Raw genomic sequence first — 20,435 nt, 5'->3', positions numbered from 1 at the left:
CTTTCTTGCCTGGGTCTGTCTGATTACGAGTAACTATTGGCATAAATTTCGTTTTACTAACATTTACAGTTAAAGAATTGTGATGAAACCAATTTTTTACATTTGTTAAGTCCTTGGATGCGTTCACATAATGCTTCATCCCAAGTGCAACCAGAAGAAACCACCGCCGTGTCATCAGCAAACAAAAATATTTTATCTTTAAATAAAGTTTGGGGTTATATTTAAATGTATTAAAAATAAAAGTGGACCCAGTGCACGACTCCATGAGGTACCTCAATAGAATCACTAATATTTCCAATAGTGGAAACCACCTGTTGTCGATTTTGAAAGTAATTCTTAAACCACTCTAATGATTTAGTTTTTATGCCAATCATGTCCAACTTAGCTTAGATCTCTCAACTAAATCAAAGGCTTTTGCTAAGTCTAGAAAGCTGACCAGAACACGTTTCTTTTTACTGATTTGGCTTGAGATAGATTTTGATAACAAAATCTATAAATAAAAAAATCTATAAATCTATAAATGCACTAATTGGTATAAACCAATTAGTGCATTTGAAGTGTTTTTATTAAATCTGAACCCATACTAATTTTCTGGAATAATATTCTGCTGGTCAAGATAGTTCGTCAGTTGCAGTTTTACATATTTCACTACGACCTTGGAAAATGAAATTAAGAGGAATGTAGGTCTATAATTAGAAATTGTGCTTTTTGAGCCAGATTTAAAGATAAGTACTACTTTTGCAATGTTAAAAACGTTTGGAAATATTCCAGTTCTAATAGGTTTATAATGTGTAAAAGAGGTTGGGTTTAATGAATGTTATCTTTAATCATTTTCTTGGAATTAAGTCTCACCCATGTGGTGATCCACTTTTCATTGCACTTATTACACTGGTAAGTTTTTGCTGGATGACAGGCCGCAGTCAAGTACAGCATCCACAGCGTTGTCAGCGTCATTCACTTCCTGTAACCCTGTTAAATGGATATCCCCTGAAGTTTTAGCCTTCAATTACCTTCTGTTCTTTAGCCATGGAAAACAAACTGTCATACCTGGAGCATAGGAAACCTATTATCCACAAAGTAGTCTCCTTTGTAATCCACGCAATTCTCCAAGAAGTGCCGCCATTGTTGGAAGCAATCTGAGAAAGCCTCCTTCAGAATAGGGAGTGCCGATGGCCGAGCGGTCTGTCGTTGGACTTTGGGTCTGAGCTAGAGATAGCGCAGGTTCAAATCCTGTCTGTGACAGTTGCACTTTTTATCAGTACCATCGACCTTGTACTGTATCGTCTCTCCCCCTTATTCTGTTTGATAAGATCCTCGCACAGGCCAGTGGCCCATGAGGACGGACAGAATAAGGCTTAAAAGGGGATCGGCCTCTCCTTTAAAAAAAAAAGACTTTAGCTCTGCTGTCGTTGGAGCACAATGTCCTTTCTTGTCCGTACGTGTTCCTTTCAATGGTTTTAGTTCGGGGAACAGCCAGAAGTCTCAGGGAGTGAAATCAGAAGAATAAGGAGCCTGTTGAACCACATATGAGTATGATTTTTTCACCAAAAACGTTTGAATCAAGTGTGAGGAGTGTGTTAGAACATTGTCATGATGGAGTTGTCAATTTCCCTTTTGACCACAACTGTGGCATCTTCCACTGCACAACATCATGTAAGTGACGGAGGACATTTAGTGTACTTTTATGATTGTTTGACCATGTAGTATGTACTTGTCATGTACCAAACTCAGGAAGTGAAAGAAAGCTGTCAGCATCAAAGTCACTCAGTCAATATGGCATTTTGATAGCAAACCAGAGTGTGCTTTAACCAATTTGTGGCCATCTTTAACACTCTTTAATCTGTGTGATGCCCATAGTATTGTCAATGAAAGCCATCTGGAATCTTTTGATTCTTCCTCTGGTTCTTCTTATATTTCTGCTTGATTGTTGTCCAATTTTTGGCTAATTTAGATGCAATAGCGCTACTTCAATTGATCCATCAATTTCCTTGCAACAAAGGAACCAACCAGAGTACTATACACTACCTCGCTTAAAGACTGAAGCTATCCATAGGTGGGAGAACATTCACACGTGAACACAAAGGTTCAAGGTTGGAACATGCAAACCCGTTTCATTTATATCCAGGTTTTCGCTAAAACAAAATAAGGTGGGATTCTTTAATAGACCTTTTATATATATATATTCATATATCTCCCGTGACATTATTCTAGTCCTTGTCTCTAATTAAATTTCAACTGTTCATGTAATTTTTGAATGTTTGGCTTGCAACAATTATACCTGTTATGTGACCATTCTTAATTCTCTTGGGGCTTCAGATATTTTCATGTGTGTTTTTCAAGGCAAACAGAATCAAAAACATTGTAAAACATTCATTAGTGAATTAAGTTGCTAGTTTTTCTGAAAAGATAACCGACATTCCAAGGTTATCTACTTAACACTTTAGCTGCCATTTCAGGTGAACATTCTTGGTTGTTTTGAACAGCTTGTTGGTTGCAGTGGCCCAACAGCGTCACTAAGCATCTGGTAGCCATTTTCACTAGCTTCCCACTTGTGCTGTATTCTGTTGGAATTCAATGACACTGTCTGAACTAAAAAGAATTGAACATGTCACAAGACTTGTGAAGTGTATTTGTATTTTTAATGGAGTAACTTAGATTGAAAGACTGGATGTAATCAACATAATATTTCAACCACTTTACCTGACACGTTTGTGTTATATTTATTAACACATTAACCGTTATTTGCTAATAAAAGAATATTCAGTGCTCTTTTCACACAACTTATTGCACATGTTATTTTACTGAGTGATATGAAAAAAACTCAAACATTAGGCTGCTTGTCTTCATTGTCTTTGAAATATTTGTGACGAAAATGATTTTATGGGACATTTACTACAAAATGTGGTTACTTGTGTCATATTTCTTGCCATATTACATCCTTTTCTTCAAATTCTCTCTTATAGTACATCTTGCATACTTTCTGTGCTCTTCGTTGTTTTGCTCTTACAGCAAAAAAAGGAGATGACACCAGGTAGTGGTGACCAATTGCTGTCTTACTCACGGATTAAGCCGTTTTTGTTGCACACTCTCAGTGAATAGGCAAATTCCTTTTTGAACTTGGTAATAGAAACTGAGTGTTTATTTGGTACTTTCTGATTAAACTGAGGCCACTTAATCAGAGCTTGCTGCGGCTGTTATGGTGCAATTTTATTGAATATGTTGTTTATTCACTTTAAAATTGTTACCAATATGGGGAAGTTATGCCTGGCCATTGGTGTGCACAGAGTAGGTAAAGGTCATTGGCTCAAGCAACAGAGGTGAGCATAAGCAACCTGTCCTTGCGATTCGTTAGTACTCGCTTTTATTATACATTTTATCATGTGATATTTTTAACTCTTTCATGCATTAATGATCCTCCAGAATTTTTATATTTTACTGACCAGTACTATTTCATAGATGTGTTTTGTTTGTCTCCATGGTCTTCAGTGCAGCCTCCTGCTAATGGTCACAAATTTTACAGCCTGTTCAATTAAAGTAAAAGTAAAAATTTCTTAATTAACCAGGCGAAGTTAGGGCTAAGAAGCCCTCTCTAACACTTAACCTGGGGACCAATGGCTTAAAGGTGGCGATAACCATTGTACCCGCTACACTACGCCATTGGCGTAGTGTAGCGGGTATTAAACTACTAGTTTTATAAGAATTTTTTTAATTTTTCAGGTTTTCTGATAACAGCCGTAGCATGTTCCGAATGGGTGGACTCCCTTTAATCAGAAAGTATTGTTTCTTTTTCTGAGCATTGATTGTTGTTTTAGACTTTAGAAAGCTGTTGTAGGCCAACTAACTGTTAACCATCGAAGCTCCAAGAAGAAATTATTCCCTTAGTTAGTGGAACTATTGCATTGTGTATCACACAGCAGCGTTGTATGGTGACATCTGATCCGAAAGTTCAATCTCAACTTTTGCCTTATCATAGTTAATGACGACAGAATATTTCAATATTTGCAGTCCACCATATATTTTTGGGGAAAAGCACGACATACTCAAGCCTATGGCATGGGTGGAAAGCATAATGTACTTCTCTCCACTTAACTGATAGCTGTGCCCTTATAGTTTTCAGAACACTCTATTTCACCCTTACAAATTTTGTGTTCAAAAGGTTTTATGGTAAACCTTTACAGTTATTTCACAAAATAGCAGCTAAATGTATTTGGCTTGACATCAAATTGTCTAGTTCAACTAAAGTTTTATAGTTGCCAAAATATAAATTATATAGCTTCTATTCAAATAGTTTGTCGTAAGCTCTTTTACCACTAAGCTGTCTTTAGTATTTTGCACAGTACCTTTACCCGTGTATATTTTTACTGCATTTGTGTAACCAGATTTATTGCACAGCTTGAATATTTTGTTAGCAAGTATAGACTTGTGCGCTTTTCCAGGAATACATTGTTGGAAACATAGCAACCACAAAGTGGTATCATTGTCTTCTTTATGACTAAATCTTTCTCTGCTACTCCCAAGATAGAAAACAAATTATTTAGTGCAATCAGCAGGGGTTTTTACTATGCCAGTTCGCTCATTTCTTTATTACTGTTTTTATTGATGTCCCAGAAATGTAAAGTTACTGGCACCTATTTCTGATTATTACTTTTTAGGCAATATGAGTGTTATACTAATTGCTTTTTTACCAGTTATCACTTATACATGTATGTGATACTAAACCCATTAATGAATTTTTTCATGTAGTCTGGATTAGTATTTTTCCAGTCTTTAATCACTCTTATAGGTATCACAGGTTAGAAACGACTTTACTTGGATTGTGGTAGGTTTTAATAACCATTTCAACTACTGCATGAGTCAAGTAGTGCTACAAATGATCAATAAGATTTTGCATCATTAGATGAATTGAAATTGAATTTTGAAGTCTGGTTAAATTGAGCAATTTTGCTTACTCTCATACATTTCCCAGAGCACATAATTACTATTATTATTGGTATTCTTAATATTACTTGTAGTAGATGTGTTATTTATAGTTTTAGCATTACTAGCGTTAAAATTTGTGTCTGATTCTTCCATCGACATACTCTTCACAGTCCTTATCAGGAATCCTATTTGGGTCAGGTAGTGCTGACTACCATTGCCTCCACACTACTATCATCATTCACACTGGCATAGAAATCACCCGGAGACTATGAATGATTAATTTCAGACTACATAATTTGTTACTCATTTTACTAAGCGAAGAAGCACTGTGTACAATCTGTGTAACATTCTGTTTCCAGTATAAAAGGTGCCATTGAAGTGACAGTACAGCTAATGTGAATGCTACCATCCAAAAAACAAAATTTCCCTATTATAAGGCATTGTGTACAGAGGCCCGATGTTTAAATTTGTTATTAAAACTTTCACTTGTAAATATTGGATGTCAGGCCAATGTACACAATGCTTTATTAGCATAATAATGTCAAGTAAACCATCAAATCATACATACATATAGAAAAGTTAGCATCCTGTGACTTAAATGGAATTTGTGGAGATAGCAATTTGTTGTGTTGATAAGAGGTTTAGATTGATCAAACAATGAATCAGTTTCTATTACTGGTGTCAAGCAATGCCTAGTAAAGAAGCCAGGTTAGTCCTCCATTGTGTAGTCTACGGGTACAAAAGATAACTTCATTGTTATGGCTTCCAGATTACTATTAAAATACCATAAAATATTAATTGACCTGGTCCATAGCAGTGGTTCTTTATGTGGTTACTACACTACTGTAGTTTTGTTAACAATAATTGTAACATTTTCAGGTGCTAAAACTCTTACTTAGTTGAGTGTGTATTAAGTAAAAATGAAGACACTTAACACATAACGTAGACAAATTCATTTGAAGTTATTATGTAGTCAAGTGGTATAAACATGTTTTGAAAAGTATATCTCCTTCATTGGAGTGTTGTAGTGAAACAAATAAGTAGGGGTTTGTTTCAAAATAACTGTGTGGCAGTTAAGGAGTTAAGGAACACCTACCAAAAAATATAAGCTTTTTAAAAAGAGCATAAGCCACTCACATCATTAACAGTAATGACATATATTCAGATATCCACAATTATTTGGAAATTATATATCAAGAAAAGGAAACTCCTTCATAGCTTTGAAGAGCGTGAATTTTATCAGGCAGTCAAAATGGACCATCAGAATGTCCTTAACCCATTGATCTAAATATCTTTTCCCAACTGCATACACCTCAGAAGTCCTGTTTTTCAGAGGTTTATATACTTATTTAAATAAAGTACCACAAATTCTGTTTCTGTTTATATGTTTGAATCAAACTTTTAAGAAAGGACCTATCTACTTAATAACTATCTACTTTGTCCACTGAATCTAAAATCATTGACCTGAAGGTCTCTCTTTAGCGTTCAATTCAGGCTCGGAATGATCATTGAAACTGTTCGTGCTTTCCACTCATAGTTGTTCGATAGTAACAAGATCCGTAAATTTAATTTCATCATCAGTTGAAGAGGAAGAATGTCCATCATTGTCAAAGTAATGATTGATTTGACTACTGTGTTATGCACTTTAAGCTATGCTTACTGTTTACAGAACCCAAAACTCTGTTGTATTATCTTTTGGTTATTTCATTTCTCAACAATCAGAAAAGTCTATTGTTCCATGAAAATGTAGAGGAAATCAATAATTCTAATGCTCACGTGATAAGTGCCATGTCCTCCGGTGAATATGGTACTGAGCTATTCACGCTTCTCCAAGTCGGTCAACAGTCGAGTTTCCAGCCTAACATAATTTACGACGCAGCAATGACAACAGGATACAACCTGCATGAATTGATAACAGTTAACAATTCAAGGACAAAATCTCCACTCCTCCATTCATGACACCTGAAGATATTACAATTATTGTAACAAAACTGCAGTAGTGTAGTAAACACCAAGAACCACTGTGACGGAACAGGTAAATTAAACAAAAGATCATCTGAGTGAAGTGGTTCGATAACCTGTACCTAATACCTCTATAATTACATTACCGTCATTAATGTCAGTGTTGACTCTGGCAGTGACGATGGCTACAAACTGGACTCCAGTTACGTAGCTCACAAGCTTTCTTAAGTCAGTGGATGTAAGAAGTTATGTATAGTATAGTTAAGCAAGCTAGCCAATTCATGGTAATATCAGCTTTATGCTAGTGAACACACCAAGATTGCAACTCGGAGAACAATATATGCAAAAATATCAACCTCAAATTACTGAATAATACACAATTTAACTCTTGCAGTTGAAAATCTATCTCTTGAGTGAGGGAATTTAGACCAGTAATTTTATATTTAATATTGTTTTACAGTCGATAAGAACTCCCCAAGATTTAGTTACAACTTAACTATAACTTGACTAGTAAGGTGTATCCATTGAAATGTATAAAACTTATCTAATTGTCTTTCAATCAATATCCTGTTATTATTAAAATATGAGGGTCCGCATATGAATAGTATCTAAGGATGTGACCTTTTTCTCAAATACAAGTATATTGAATATTGAGATGCAAGACCTGACAACAACCTCAATCTAAATTTCAATACATGAATGTACTATATTTGTATTATTATTTTCAATTTAATTTAGGCAGGACATTTGTTTTGACACTTTTTCATAAAAAACAAGGTTGTACAATTACAGGTATGGCTGAACTACATACGTCTAGGAAAGGTCCAGAACGTGTTACTGGACACTATCTTCATACAAGGCAGTGGCTGATGTTCAGCCAGATGTTCAGACTGGTTGAACGCCTCACCTGCTGGTTCTCAGTGTTAATCTCCAAGCCATCACCAACAAAAGAGATTGTGTCCTCTCCGCAGCAACATCAGCTGATGCCTTCACTGCAACCAGGTTGTGAATATAGGATTTCTTCCAAGATGAAAATATTTTATATTTTGATAGTCTGTTTAATATGTAAGCTAGTTTTCTGTTGAGGTGGGTTACATCAGTAACATTAAATTCCTCAAAAACTTGTCATATTATTAGTGATTCATATTAATTCTACATACTTATAGCTATTCCATGGCAAATTGTAGCGTGGTAGAACAATCAATACAATCCAGCATGTATGAAGGTGAGCTACCTTACGGTGCGATTAGTATCTTCCCAGGAAGTGCAGTAACCAACCGGTCTGTTGTTTCTATGTGTGCAACCAGAAATGTCATTTACACTGACAACTATTACAGCAGTATTCCTGAGAGTCATGGTTGATGCTGTGCATTTGGCATTGCTTAATATGTTATCAGAAAAAGTATTTTAATTAAAACAAATGAAAGTCTCACCAGAAGCTGATAACATATCCCACAACCTGTTGAATAAACAATGACCGTGAGCAAAAACAAATATCTTTCCCCTTGGTTTGTTCTCATTTAATCCCAGTTGTTGTTCTTTTTTTTCCTTTGCTACTTTTATCAATTGCAAGGTACTGAATGATATTATACATTTCTCATGTCTACGAACAATATTTCATACTTTGTGCATAGTGATGTAATATTATGTTCGATTTAGTATATAATGGAAGAATTAAAAGAGGTTTTGTCTTCTTTAGCCTTGAGGTACAAATCAGCAGATTTAATTTCTTGGTGTATAGAAGGAATCCCAGCATTCATTGTCTCTTTCTGCAGTTGGTTATAGAGTCTTAACCAACTGCAAATGTTTGTTGATACAGCTTTATTGTTTTCAACATAGGATTTATAGGTCTCAAGTTCTTCATATAAGTTGCTCATATTCATACAAGCATATCAAGAGTTGATGGATTTTAGGAGCAATATGTTAGCTTCGATGTGTTTTAAATGTAATAATTTTTATACTTTCAAGTTTTGTAAGTTTATCAATCATGATATCACTTTCTGACTGGTTAATGCATTTAGTTACAGTGTTCCTTTGATTTTTTTCAATGCTTTATGCAGATTATTTGAAATTTCAACCTCCAAGTTCTAAAGTAGTTAAATTTAGAAATTTGTTAGCATTACTTATTTATTAAAGCAGTTTGTTCCTCAGTCAAAACTTGAATTCTGTGTAAAAATGTGTTAATAGATTTTTAAGCATAAAAAATTTGTCTGTTATGAATTTATCCAAAGATTAGTTTTAAAAAACAAGGTAGATGATGTATTGTCACATGATCCAGACCATCTTGTAGTATCGAGTTGTTAATGATGCTAAATTGTCTGCAGTTATTGGTATTTCTAATGATCAAAAGGTTTTTACTACCTTATGGTGAAGATGCCAAACTGTGTATAATGATTGGGTGCTACCCAGTATGAAAGTTATTACAATTAAGTATTTCAGGCGTGTGTGTGTGAGGATATAAAAATGATAATAGGGATGCTGACAGGACATGGTCCCCTTAGAAAACATCTTATGAGGGTGGGCCTTAGCAAGACTGATGAATGCAGACTCTGCGGAGAAGAGGAGGAACCATTGGAGCCTATTTGGCTAAACTGTCCTGCCATATCAAAAATTCAGAAAAGAATCCTTGCAGAATATCTCCTCAGCCCCAAGGAGATCAGAGAACAGGAGCCTCTAATCTGATCGGCTTCTGTAAAATTCTTAGATTCTGAGAACACAAATAAGTAAGGGAGGCGCAAAGATGCTTTTAGGACTACGTGCGGAGATAATTCATCTCTTTTCCTCAGGATAAAAAAACTATCAGTTTTACTCCTTGAGATATGTTTCAGCTGTTTAATAAACATGGAACAAGCTTCCTTTTACCTTTATAATTTAAGTAGAGACCATGTATTGTGAAGTGGAACTTGTTCAATCTATCTCAATCAATTATGTGTACTTTTTTCATTCTTTCTGCAAGTTCTCTTACATAATTATTTGCCGTGGTAGTAACATCATGTAATGGGTGACTATTTGGTGTGTCATTCCGCTGTGAAATTGTTGTGATATACACTTCCCTTGTTTTGCTAAGGATCTTTAATTTGCCTTCCAAACTCCTATACAAAACTTAAGTAGATTTGTTTGATATATCATTAGTACCAGCGATTATCAATAGAGAACAGTGTTCAGACTTGGGAGCTTAATTGTACACCTGCTTGATATTGGCCCTGGCTTAACAACCCCATTCACACTAATGTTTCCACCATTGCATGCACCAATTATTTCAGGAAGACCTCTTCCCTGGCTATTCAGAGCTGTCTTATCACTCCTTTTTTATAGTAGTTTTCCTGTTTGGTGTTTGTTTTAATTTTTTGCCTCATGATTAAAATTAATTTTGTTTATGAGGTGTTCGGGACCTTGAGCAATGTGCTTTAAAGTTCATATTTGTTAAAGACTGGGATTGAGCATGTGGCAAGAACATGTTTATTTATTTTTTTGTCCTTACTGGTTACCATCTTTGATTTTCTTCCACACTCTTATGTTCACTGTCATTCACCAATCCACACTCAACTCCATGGCCATTGACTATATTTTCATTGGTATCTTGAACTTCCACTGTCTTATTCTGCAGCAAAGTGGGTCATATTTGTTCTATTTAGATGCTCAAATAATCAAATCTGGAGCTGTTGTTGAGTTTGTATAAAGTGTTGATTGTTAAGCCATAAATATGCCAGGTTTTATCGTTTTGACACGATAGCTTATGAATTGTTTCAGTATATCTTATGTGTACCTCGGAACAACAATATGATTATAATGAGCCGAGATCACTGATGTCATCTGAGTGAACTAATAATGGAAGTTTATGTATTGTTTCAGTATTTCATGTGGGTACCTACGAATAACAATATGATGATAATAATCCGAGATCACTGATGTATCTGAGTGAACTAATAAATGGAAGCTTATGTATTGTTTCAGGATTTCATGTGGGTACCTACGAATAACAATATGATGATAATGATCCCAGGTCACTGAACGCCGTCTAAGTGAAATTTAAATAGAAGCTCATGTATTGTTTCAGTATTTCATGTGGGTACCTACGAATAACAATATGATGATAATGATCCCAGGTCACTGAACGCCGTCTAAGTGAAATTTAAATAGAAGCTTATGTATTGTTTCAGTATGTTGGCACCTATGAATAACAATGTGATGATAATGATCCCAGGTTACTGAACGCCGTCTAAGTGAAATTTAAATGGAAGCTCATGTATTGTTTCAGTATTTCATGTTGGCACCTACGAATAACAATATGATGATAATGATCCCAGGTTACTGAACGCCGTCTAAGTGAAATTTAAATGGAAGCTCATGTATTGTTTCAGTATTTCATGTTGGCACCTACGAATAACAATATGATGATAATGATCCCAGGTTACTGAACGCCGTCTAAGTGAAATTTAAATGGAAGCTCATGTATTGTTTCAGTATTTCATGTTGGCACCTACGAATAACAATATGATGATAATGATCCCAGGTTACTGAACGCCGTCTAAGTGAAATTTAAATGGAAGCTTACGTATTGTTTCAGTATTTCATGTTGGCACCTACGAATAACAATATGATGATAATGATCCCAGGTTACTGCACGCCGTCTAAGTGAAATTTAAATGGAAGCTTACGTATTGTTTCAGGATTTCATGTTGGCACCTACGAATAACAATATGATGATAATGATCCCAGGTTACTGCACGCCGTCTAAGTGAAATTTAAATGGAAGCTTACGTATTGTTTCAGGATTTCATGTTGGCACCTACGAATAACAATATGATGATAATGATCCCAGGTTACTGCACGCCGTCTAAGTGAAATTTAAATGGAAGCTTACGTATTGTTTCAGGATTTCATGTTGGCACCTACGAATAACAATATGGTGATAATGATCCCAGGTTACTGAACGCCGTCTAAGTGAAATTTAAATGGAAGCTTATGTATTGTTTCAGTATTTCATGTTGGCACCTACGAATAACAATATGATGATAATGATCCCAGGTTACTGCACGCCGTCTAAGTGAAATTTAAATGGAAGCTTACGTATTGTTTCAGGATTTCATGTTGGCACCTACGAATAACAATATGATGATAATGATCCCAGGTTACTGCACGCCGTCTAAGTGAAATTTAAATGGAAGCTTACGTATTGTTTCAGGATTTCATGTTGGCACCTATGAATAACAATATGGTGATAATGATTCGAGACCACCGAATGCCGTCTATGTATCACTCGTACATGAAACGGCAAGGAGAAGCTACTGAACCCCATATGCGATACCACTCTTTGACAGTGAACTACCTCATAGCTTGAATCGTACTGGTAGTTTTTATTTTGTAGGATTTTTATACATTATCAAAGAACTGTAAAAGAGACAGATGAGGACTTTCCTAATTAAGTTAATTTAGTACATACCTGATTTATTAAGTTTTTGTAGATTAAATTTGTCCAGGAGCTGAAAGACAAGATAAGTTGTCGAGATGAGGTCTTCTTCTTCTAATGATCAAGCCTCATTTTAGTGATGGTAGGAATAATTTTACTACTGTATAGGGTTTCATACATAGAACATGCATGCTATTTGTTTTAAAACTCAGGGGAAATTGTTTAATGTTACTAAGATAATAATAATAGTTCTATATTTTAGTATAAAACAATCATCAGGAAATAAAACATAAAGGATCATATTAAATAACAATATTAATAATCATCAGAAATGTATAAATATAATTAAAGTAGGGATACGGCCAAATCGCTTAAGGGGGCACTCCACCCTAGAATTGATGAAAATGCCAAAAATTTACAAAACTTTTTTTATTACCTAGTTTTGTCCCTTGTACTTTTCTTAACAATTTGATATATAACAAGTACAGTTCCAATGCTTATAACTTGTTTATTTTATCTATAAATGAAACGCTAACACTTACTTCAGGCTAGCAGCCATCGCTATAGGCTGTTTTCCGAAAGTTTGGTTTTCACGCGTTTTCATTTGTTGTGGCAGACATAACTTAAGTTGTATTTGAGATAGCCTTATATAGCCTTGAGATAACTGTTAACATGTTATTTGATTTTGGTAACATTACCTTTGTCGAACAAATCACCTTCAAGTCAATTCACTTAGAAAATTGAATTTTGTCCCTAGCTGTTCTCGAGATTCAGAGATTGTTCATTCAATCATTCTTTGAAATTTAAATTATGAATAAGACAATTTTGGTTCTCTTCACACTCTAAAGACTGCTCTTTCTTTTTGCGTGGTATGCATGTGCACCTGTACAAATGCATAAACATTCTATTTATTTATATACAGAATAATCCATAAAACAATTAAAAACCATTAGCTTTGGTTCTGATTGACAGAAAAATGCGAATTGAGTAGAATGTTCATTTTATCTTAAATTAATACACCTCTACTATATTATTATCACAAAGGCAAAGTACGGAGACGAATCTGCCGCAATCATGGCTCGGAAAGGCTGCCCCCAGGGGGGAGTTCTGTCTCCAATAAGAACAATAATACTCCTCATGTCCTTTTACATCCTTATTTTTAGTCATAGAATAATAAGTGATGACTAATTTTAATCATGTAATCAACCTACATATTTTATTAAAATGTACATGAGTATTTCAATGAAAAATTACAAAAAGGTTTTAGATGTTTTTATGGGGCCATCAAAATGGGTGGGAATGAGGATATATGAGGTATGACTTTTAAGTAACGAGACTGATGCTGCTGGAGATCAAGGAAGCATGCCTCAACCGCCATCAATCAATCAGTGTGAACTTTTCTCTTTAGTGTGCAGCTAGTCTTGCTTTTGTAAACAACACCATTTACTCAGAACCTATGTTTGTGTTATTCTTGGTTTTTTTTGTTTTCCCAGATAAAATTGTTAGTGTAATAAAAGAGTAAAGAATTATTGTGAAATTCCACTTTAAACTTGGAAAAACCGCTACTGAAGGTTATAATTTACTGAAAGAAGTGTATAGCAGTGAATATTTATCGTGGGTACATGCTTTTGTATGGTTTAAGAGTTTTAAAGATGGCAGAGAAGACGTTGAAGATGATTCAAGATTGCCCTTCAAAGTCAAAAACGGATGAAAATGTTAAAAATATTAATACCTTGAGGTATTTTCTAAACTACGTCAAAGAGTAAGGAAAAAATACCCTGAAATGTGGAAGGACAAAACAATTTATTAGTTCTAGACCTAAAGTTTTGACCTTCTGCACACTTGAAGTCAACTAGTTTGGTGCGGCCTCGCAGTGCCACAGCAATTTGTAGGTGCTGTGAGCGTGGATGCGATTTTTTATTTGGTTGTGTTGGCCGCTGTGAGCACTCGACCAATTCTGTGGGGCAATGAGCTGTGACGCTGTGAGTATGGATCCGACTATTTATACGGTTGTGTTGGCGTCTTTTCCTAACCGCCCCTTGGCTCAGTATTCATGATACCGCAGCCGCAGCACTTGATCCTCCTCCTCTGTCCAGAGGTTGGACACTCTCAGAATGGGAGGGGTAGGGGGTTGTGCAAGTCTCTCCGCATTTCGGACATCCGGTTGACATAAGTTTCGGTGCAGAGTGAGGCCAGCTTGTGTGGAAAAGCTTCTCTCGCAGCTGCAAGCATACGTCTCAGCTGCGGGGACGGTCATTGGTGGCCCTCTGCACTGAGCATAATGGGCTGCTATACCTTTTCACCTCCGGTGTAGCGACTGGCACTTGGTGCACCGAAATCGGAGAGACGTTTCAGCATGTTGGGAATCGTGGTGATTCCTCAAGTCAACCACCCTGGTGAACCAGGAGCGGCACAGGTGGCAGATAGACGCCACCCACGGATAGGCATATATTGCCGCGGTTTCCTGGTCCTCGCCAGCAACCCCAGCTGGGGCGTTGTCGCCGTTGCCATTGCGCCCAGGCAAAGTTACCCTCCCTGGGGGCGCAGATCCAGGGGGCATCCGAGGCTACATTTGTCTTATTGGGAACAGTCACTTTAAAAGTCTCCGGGAGGGGGGTTAGTCCTCCCGGGCAAACTCAAGTGGGGGAGCTGCCCCCTAAGGCCCCAGAGCTGGCCTCCTGCGGCTGCCTCACAGGATCACCCCTCAGGGTGGGTACAATCCCCTGTGTTATGGGGGAAGTGCCCTCTCGAATTTGAGTAGGGCTCCATGGCTAGGTCGTGGGTGAGTGTTGGGGGGCTAGCGCCGATTCTGTGGCGCTATGCGCCTGTTTCTACTTGGTGGTATCGCATAGTGCCACAAACTCCTATTGGTTTAAATTGATTAAATAAGAACCTTGGAGGGGGACACTTGATGGAGGGGAAATATTGTTTAAGAAAATTATTTATGTGAGTGGCCAAACGAAGAATTATGTTGTGACTATAGATGGGCTAAACCAGTACAATGGGCTAAACCAGTACATACATGTGACCATTACCTACTTCTGATACCGTTACGTGACGATACTGAGTACAAATACTGGTTACACATACAGGATACTTTAAATCAGTATTTCTGTACTGGTAACGTTTTAGACATTAGATATTCTAAATCAGTATTTCAGTATTTGTAACGCTTTAAATACGACCACCGTGAAGTTAGCGTCTTTTTGTAGTCTGTGCGTTAATGTTGCAGTTCTTAATTTGAAGGCGCTTCCAATAATTCAAAAACTAAGAACAGTTTATAAAACTAATTATTAAAAAGCGATCGTTCTCCAAATCTACATAGTTTTACTTATTTAAAAATTTCCATGAAGGTTTCCTGTTAGTTGTATATTAAAATAAAATCCCAAATATAAAAAGTCGGCCGTAGAAAATGTATCGTTAAACATGCGTTCTCGATTAAAAGACTAAACCAAACAAAGTCCCGCAATTAAAATTTATACACAGGTGCTCTGTAATCTGTATTTTAATATACAAATACCAAACAGGTACGCCTATGGTTACACCTAATATACAGTTATAACAGAATAGATCAAGTTGACAAATCTGCTAACTAATACCCGCAATCCTACAAAAAAGCATCAGGTGTTAGATCTAAAAACAATTAAAAACTGTGTAAGTTTATTAAGAAATACGGCCTCTACTCAAAATAAAACAGGGGGAAGTCTACAAACTGTTCTTACACCATACAATGTGGAAAAAGTAAGAGTTGCAGTTACTCGCAGTCCAAAGTGGGCAGCCTGGTAGCAAGCTTTAGCACTAGGGTTTTCAAACAGATCCCTCCTGAGGATTTTGCACAAGGACCTTCATTTTTATCCTTACAAAATTCAAATTGTACAAGAACTTACAGTCGAGCCAGACTATGGCAGAAGAGTTGTATTCAAATCATCCCATCCAAAATAGTGAATGATTTTGTTTTTGGCTGAAAAGAAAGACAAAAGAATCTTACAAAAAAAATGAGCTAAAACTAAGGTTCTGAAGACTCTGTCAAAAACGTCATATAGGTTTAATAGCAATTGTTGAAATTGTTGTTATACTTCCATCCTATATCAGTCTGTGTCACATTCTTCATTAGAATCAATACACCACATTTTCAAATCAATTTATGTACTATTCACTTTACCATGAGTAAAAATTTTTCTAATTATGGATGAATTGGTGATGCAAAATGATTATCAGTGCCAATTTGAGAGCTCAATACTCAGTGGAATTGTGTGTTGGTTACCAATCAGTACTACTACTATTCTAGTAATGATACTCAATAATAATCAGCGTCAGAATAGAATAAGATGCAACTCACCAGAATTAATGTTAGCTTAAACTGCAATTTTCAATTTCAGAATCAATAATGAATCACACTATCATCGTTACATTTTATTTATTCAGTTTTGTTTTTAAGGTGGTTCAACAAGGCGTAACAACTGATCAATACGGGAATTTTCTGTTCGAACTGATTTGTAAATGGTTTTTTATCTTAGTTATATCTATCAACAATATTATCTCTCTCATGGATATTTTGTTTTTGTATAACATACAAAAAACTGTTATTAATTTATATAAATTAAAAACATCGTTGGGTCTGCAGGGCCGTTACAACAAAGGCAAAATACTCCTTTGCTGCCTCTCTCCATCCACATAGAAATGCTAAAACAATTCCCACAGTTCCATTGCATGTTTTAAACTAACAATTTACGAGAATTTCTATGTCATTCATGGTAGCAGATAGTAAATAATCTATAAAAACAAAAGATGTGGAAAATTTTATCAGCTTTCATTTTCTATAGTGTAAATTTTCTGACCAACCTCTTCTGAGATATAGGTGAAAATCCCAAAAAAGGGATCTTTAAAAAATATAGGTTATAGTACTATAGTACTCTAAATATTCTTGTGCTTTGCAATAATTATGTCATAGTGTTCCATAAGTGTCTTAATATTGTGTAGGTTCTAAGCCTAGCCAAATTGTGAAAGTTATTAGTTCTTTTGTGTATTGCAAACAATTTAGTTTAAGCACTACTATTATTTTGGAGAGTCTTCGATAGCTGCCATAACTGGGAGATCACAAGAGTGACGGTCCAGCTAAGTGACAAAAGCAGCGGGTGGCTTGGAAATTCCTCGAAAGGAATGGGTTTTATTGAATCGTTTTCGAACTGGGGTTGGGAGAAGCAATCACTGGAAATTTAAGTGGGGTATTACTGACGACCAGACGTGTGATTGTGGCGCAAACTCTCAGACAATGGAGCACATTGTAAACGACTGCCCTTTGCGATTGTTTTCTGGTGGTCTGGCTGGTCTAAGTGGTTTAGAGGATGGGTCTCTAAACTGGCTCAGTAATTTGGATTTAGCTTTGTGACGGGAGATCTTATTATTATTTTTAATTTATGACTCAAGAACTTTGTTCTTACGTACTTTTTAGTAATTGTAATTTTTAATTTATTTATTTATGGATAGCTAGCTGCCTTTGTCCCCCATACGATATATATATATATATTTTGGACAGTTGGTTATTTTTATAGTATATTCTAAAAAGTAGATTGGTAAAAATGACATGTGAGAATGATGAAATAGTCAAAAGCTATGACAATGACAGCAGATCTATTAAATCCTATAGCAAGCAGAATGCTGACCCAAGAAAATCCATTACTCAAATTAGTTAGGGTTAAATATTTTTTGTATCTGATTAAAAAGAAAACAATATAATGATTTTTTCCTTTGAAAATATCATATATCTTATAAATATATTGTATAAATCTTTATTTTCATGTCATTTTCTGGAAATTAGTAAATTTAGCTTATTTACGAGGGTCAGTCAAATATAAACAAGACTTTTAACTTATACGTTTATTAAAGCTAAACAATACAATGATTACATGTTACTGCTTTTCTACATAGTCTCCCTCAACTCTCACACACTTTTCCCAGCGTGAGGATAGCTTATGGATCCCTTCTTCATAAAAGATTTGAGGTTGTGTCTTGAACCAATTGCACACAAATTCCTGTACTTCCTCATCATTTTCAAAATGGTTTCCACCAAGTGCTTCTTTGAGAGGACCAAAGAGGTGAAAGTCACATGGAGACAAATCTGGGCTGTAGGGAGGATGTTCCAATGTTTCCCAATGAATTTGGTGTAATTTCTCTTGGGTCAAGGCAGCTGTGTGAGGCCTAGCATTGTCATGAAGCAAAATGACATCTCTGATTGGCTGATTACGTCTTTTGTTCCGAAAGGCTGCTGCTTTTGCTTGCTCAAGAAGTTGACAGTAATAAGCAGCGTTCACAGTACGACGTTCGTGTAAAAAGTCAATAAGCAAAACGCCTTTGCAGTCAAAAAAGATGGTGGCAAGAACTTTCCCAGCAGACAACCGTGTTTTGGCTTTCACAGGGCGAGTTTCGTCTTTCCTTCGCCACTCCATTGACGCCATTTTGGATTCAGGAGTATAGTGATGGACCCACGTTTCATCACAGGTTATTGTGTGATTTAAAAAACCATTCCCCTCTCTCTCAAGCCGATTCAAAAGCCTTTGGCAAATGTCTCTCCGGGTTTGTTTTTGATCGAGAGTCAGAAGCCGAGGGACCCATCTTGCACAAATTTTCCGAAAACCCAGATGCTCTGTGACGATGGAATGCACACTACCATGACTAATTTCCACTTCACTGGCAATTTCATCTATTGTTAAGCGTCGATCATTTTCAAGAAGTTCACGAACAGCACAAATGTTCTCATTAGTCAAACTGGTCCTTGGACGCCTATTGTGACTCTCATTTTCAACTGTTTCACGTCCGCCTTTGAACTTTTTAACCCAATCGTACACTTGAGAACGTGATAAAGTCTTATCCCCAAACTGAGTTGTCAGTCTAACAAAAATTTCACTTGGTTTAACACCTTCGTTTGTCAAGAACTTAATAATAATTCGTTGCGCAACTGCAGGTACAACCTCTTGTTCAGACATGGCTACAATGACAAACAAAACAGCACTGAGAACGCATTGTTGCAGCTTTCCCCCTCCCCCAGGCTGCCCCCTACCACTACTGCAACATGGCTACCTGCTACAACCTGGACGTTGGGTATAGTAATAAAAGTCCTGTTTATATTTGACTGACCCTCGTACTAACTCTCTCAGATCACTAGAAAAATATCGAAAGTGTACAGATCTTGCATATTTAAGTGTTCCTCTTAGCAACCACATTGTGATCACGTAATATATTACTCTCCTCTAAATATTATATGCCGTTCTTTGTTTACATGGTAGTATGTTTATGGGCTGCATATGATGACGATACTAGAATTATGGCCTAATTGCGGCATATGTGGGTGTGCCACTTTGAGGGTACTAACTCAACTGTTTATGTTATATTTCTCAGGATGGCATAGTTTATATTTTCACTATCTTATAAGATAATATTAGTAAATAAACTAGCCATTCTGTTTATTTTGTTGTTTGTGTTTTACTTACACAAGTATTTAGATAGGCTGGGTGAGCATGTTACAAACTCTACAGTTTGGAATTTTTGATAAATTTGTAAATAAGGATCATTATAGTTATTTATATACTTTATATTATTTTATTTTATGGATTATTTTTGTTTCAAATTATTTAGCAGTTTTCTGCAAATGTAATTTTTGATACATAAGAACCTTTCTTATGTACTATATGAGACAAAAAATGTAATTGTTTTCAGTACTTACAAATAGAGCATGTTTTATAATAAAACCTCAAAATGTTTACATTTTGAAATATGAAATTTTGAAGTAAGAAATTTGATATTTTCAGTTCACTTTTTAGAAGTTCAGTATGTAGAGCAATATTAAACTTCACTGACTTTTATTCCTTTATTTTTGGTTGTAGAATTATGTGAGGTCTCACTTTAAAGGAATAATTAACATATATGCAACTTTTATTGCAAGTTTGTACTGTTACAATAAATAAAACAAGTTTATTTCTTATTACCTTGGACTTATTTCCTCCTTTCTCAGATGTTACATAAGGAGAGTCTGATAACTATTAACCCATTGGTGAATTTGCCCGAGCGTCACTCGTTGCAGGTGAGCAGGACTGAATAATCTCCCCCGAGCTGTACTCGTAGTGCTCTTTCTAGACTCTTAACAGTC

At 35.9% G+C, this 20,435-nt stretch overlaps 1 protein-coding gene across 4 annotated transcripts in view; it reads left to right on the top strand.

The window, feature by feature from the left end:
• Positions 1 to 14,054, top strand: part of LOC124368757 (prolyl 3-hydroxylase sudestada1) — a 44,204-nt gene extending 30,150 nt beyond the window's left edge. Inside the window, exons 11-12 of one of the 4 annotated variants that reach the window (XR_006922998.1) lie at positions 7,675 to 7,884; positions 12,068 to 12,193. Coding sequence is in view for 2 of the 4 variants with exons in the window: in XM_046826105.1 (XP_046682061.1) it covers positions 12,068 to 12,223 (156 nt within the window). In the remaining 2 variants the exon portion in view is untranslated. The other 3 variants (XR_006922999.1, XM_046826105.1, XM_046826106.1) reach the window with 3 other exon arrangements.
• The last annotated feature ends 6,381 nt before the right edge of the window (positions 14,055 to 20,435 follow it).

Source organism: Homalodisca vitripennis, chromosome X (genome assembly GCF_021130785.1).
Source record: "Homalodisca vitripennis isolate AUS2020 chromosome X, UT_GWSS_2.1, whole genome shotgun sequence".
In the NCBI taxonomy this organism is placed as follows: Eukaryota; Metazoa; Arthropoda; class Insecta; order Hemiptera; family Cicadellidae; genus Homalodisca; species Homalodisca vitripennis.
The sequence above is the reverse complement of the archived record's forward strand: the minus strand, read 5'-3'. Positions and strand labels throughout refer to the sequence as shown.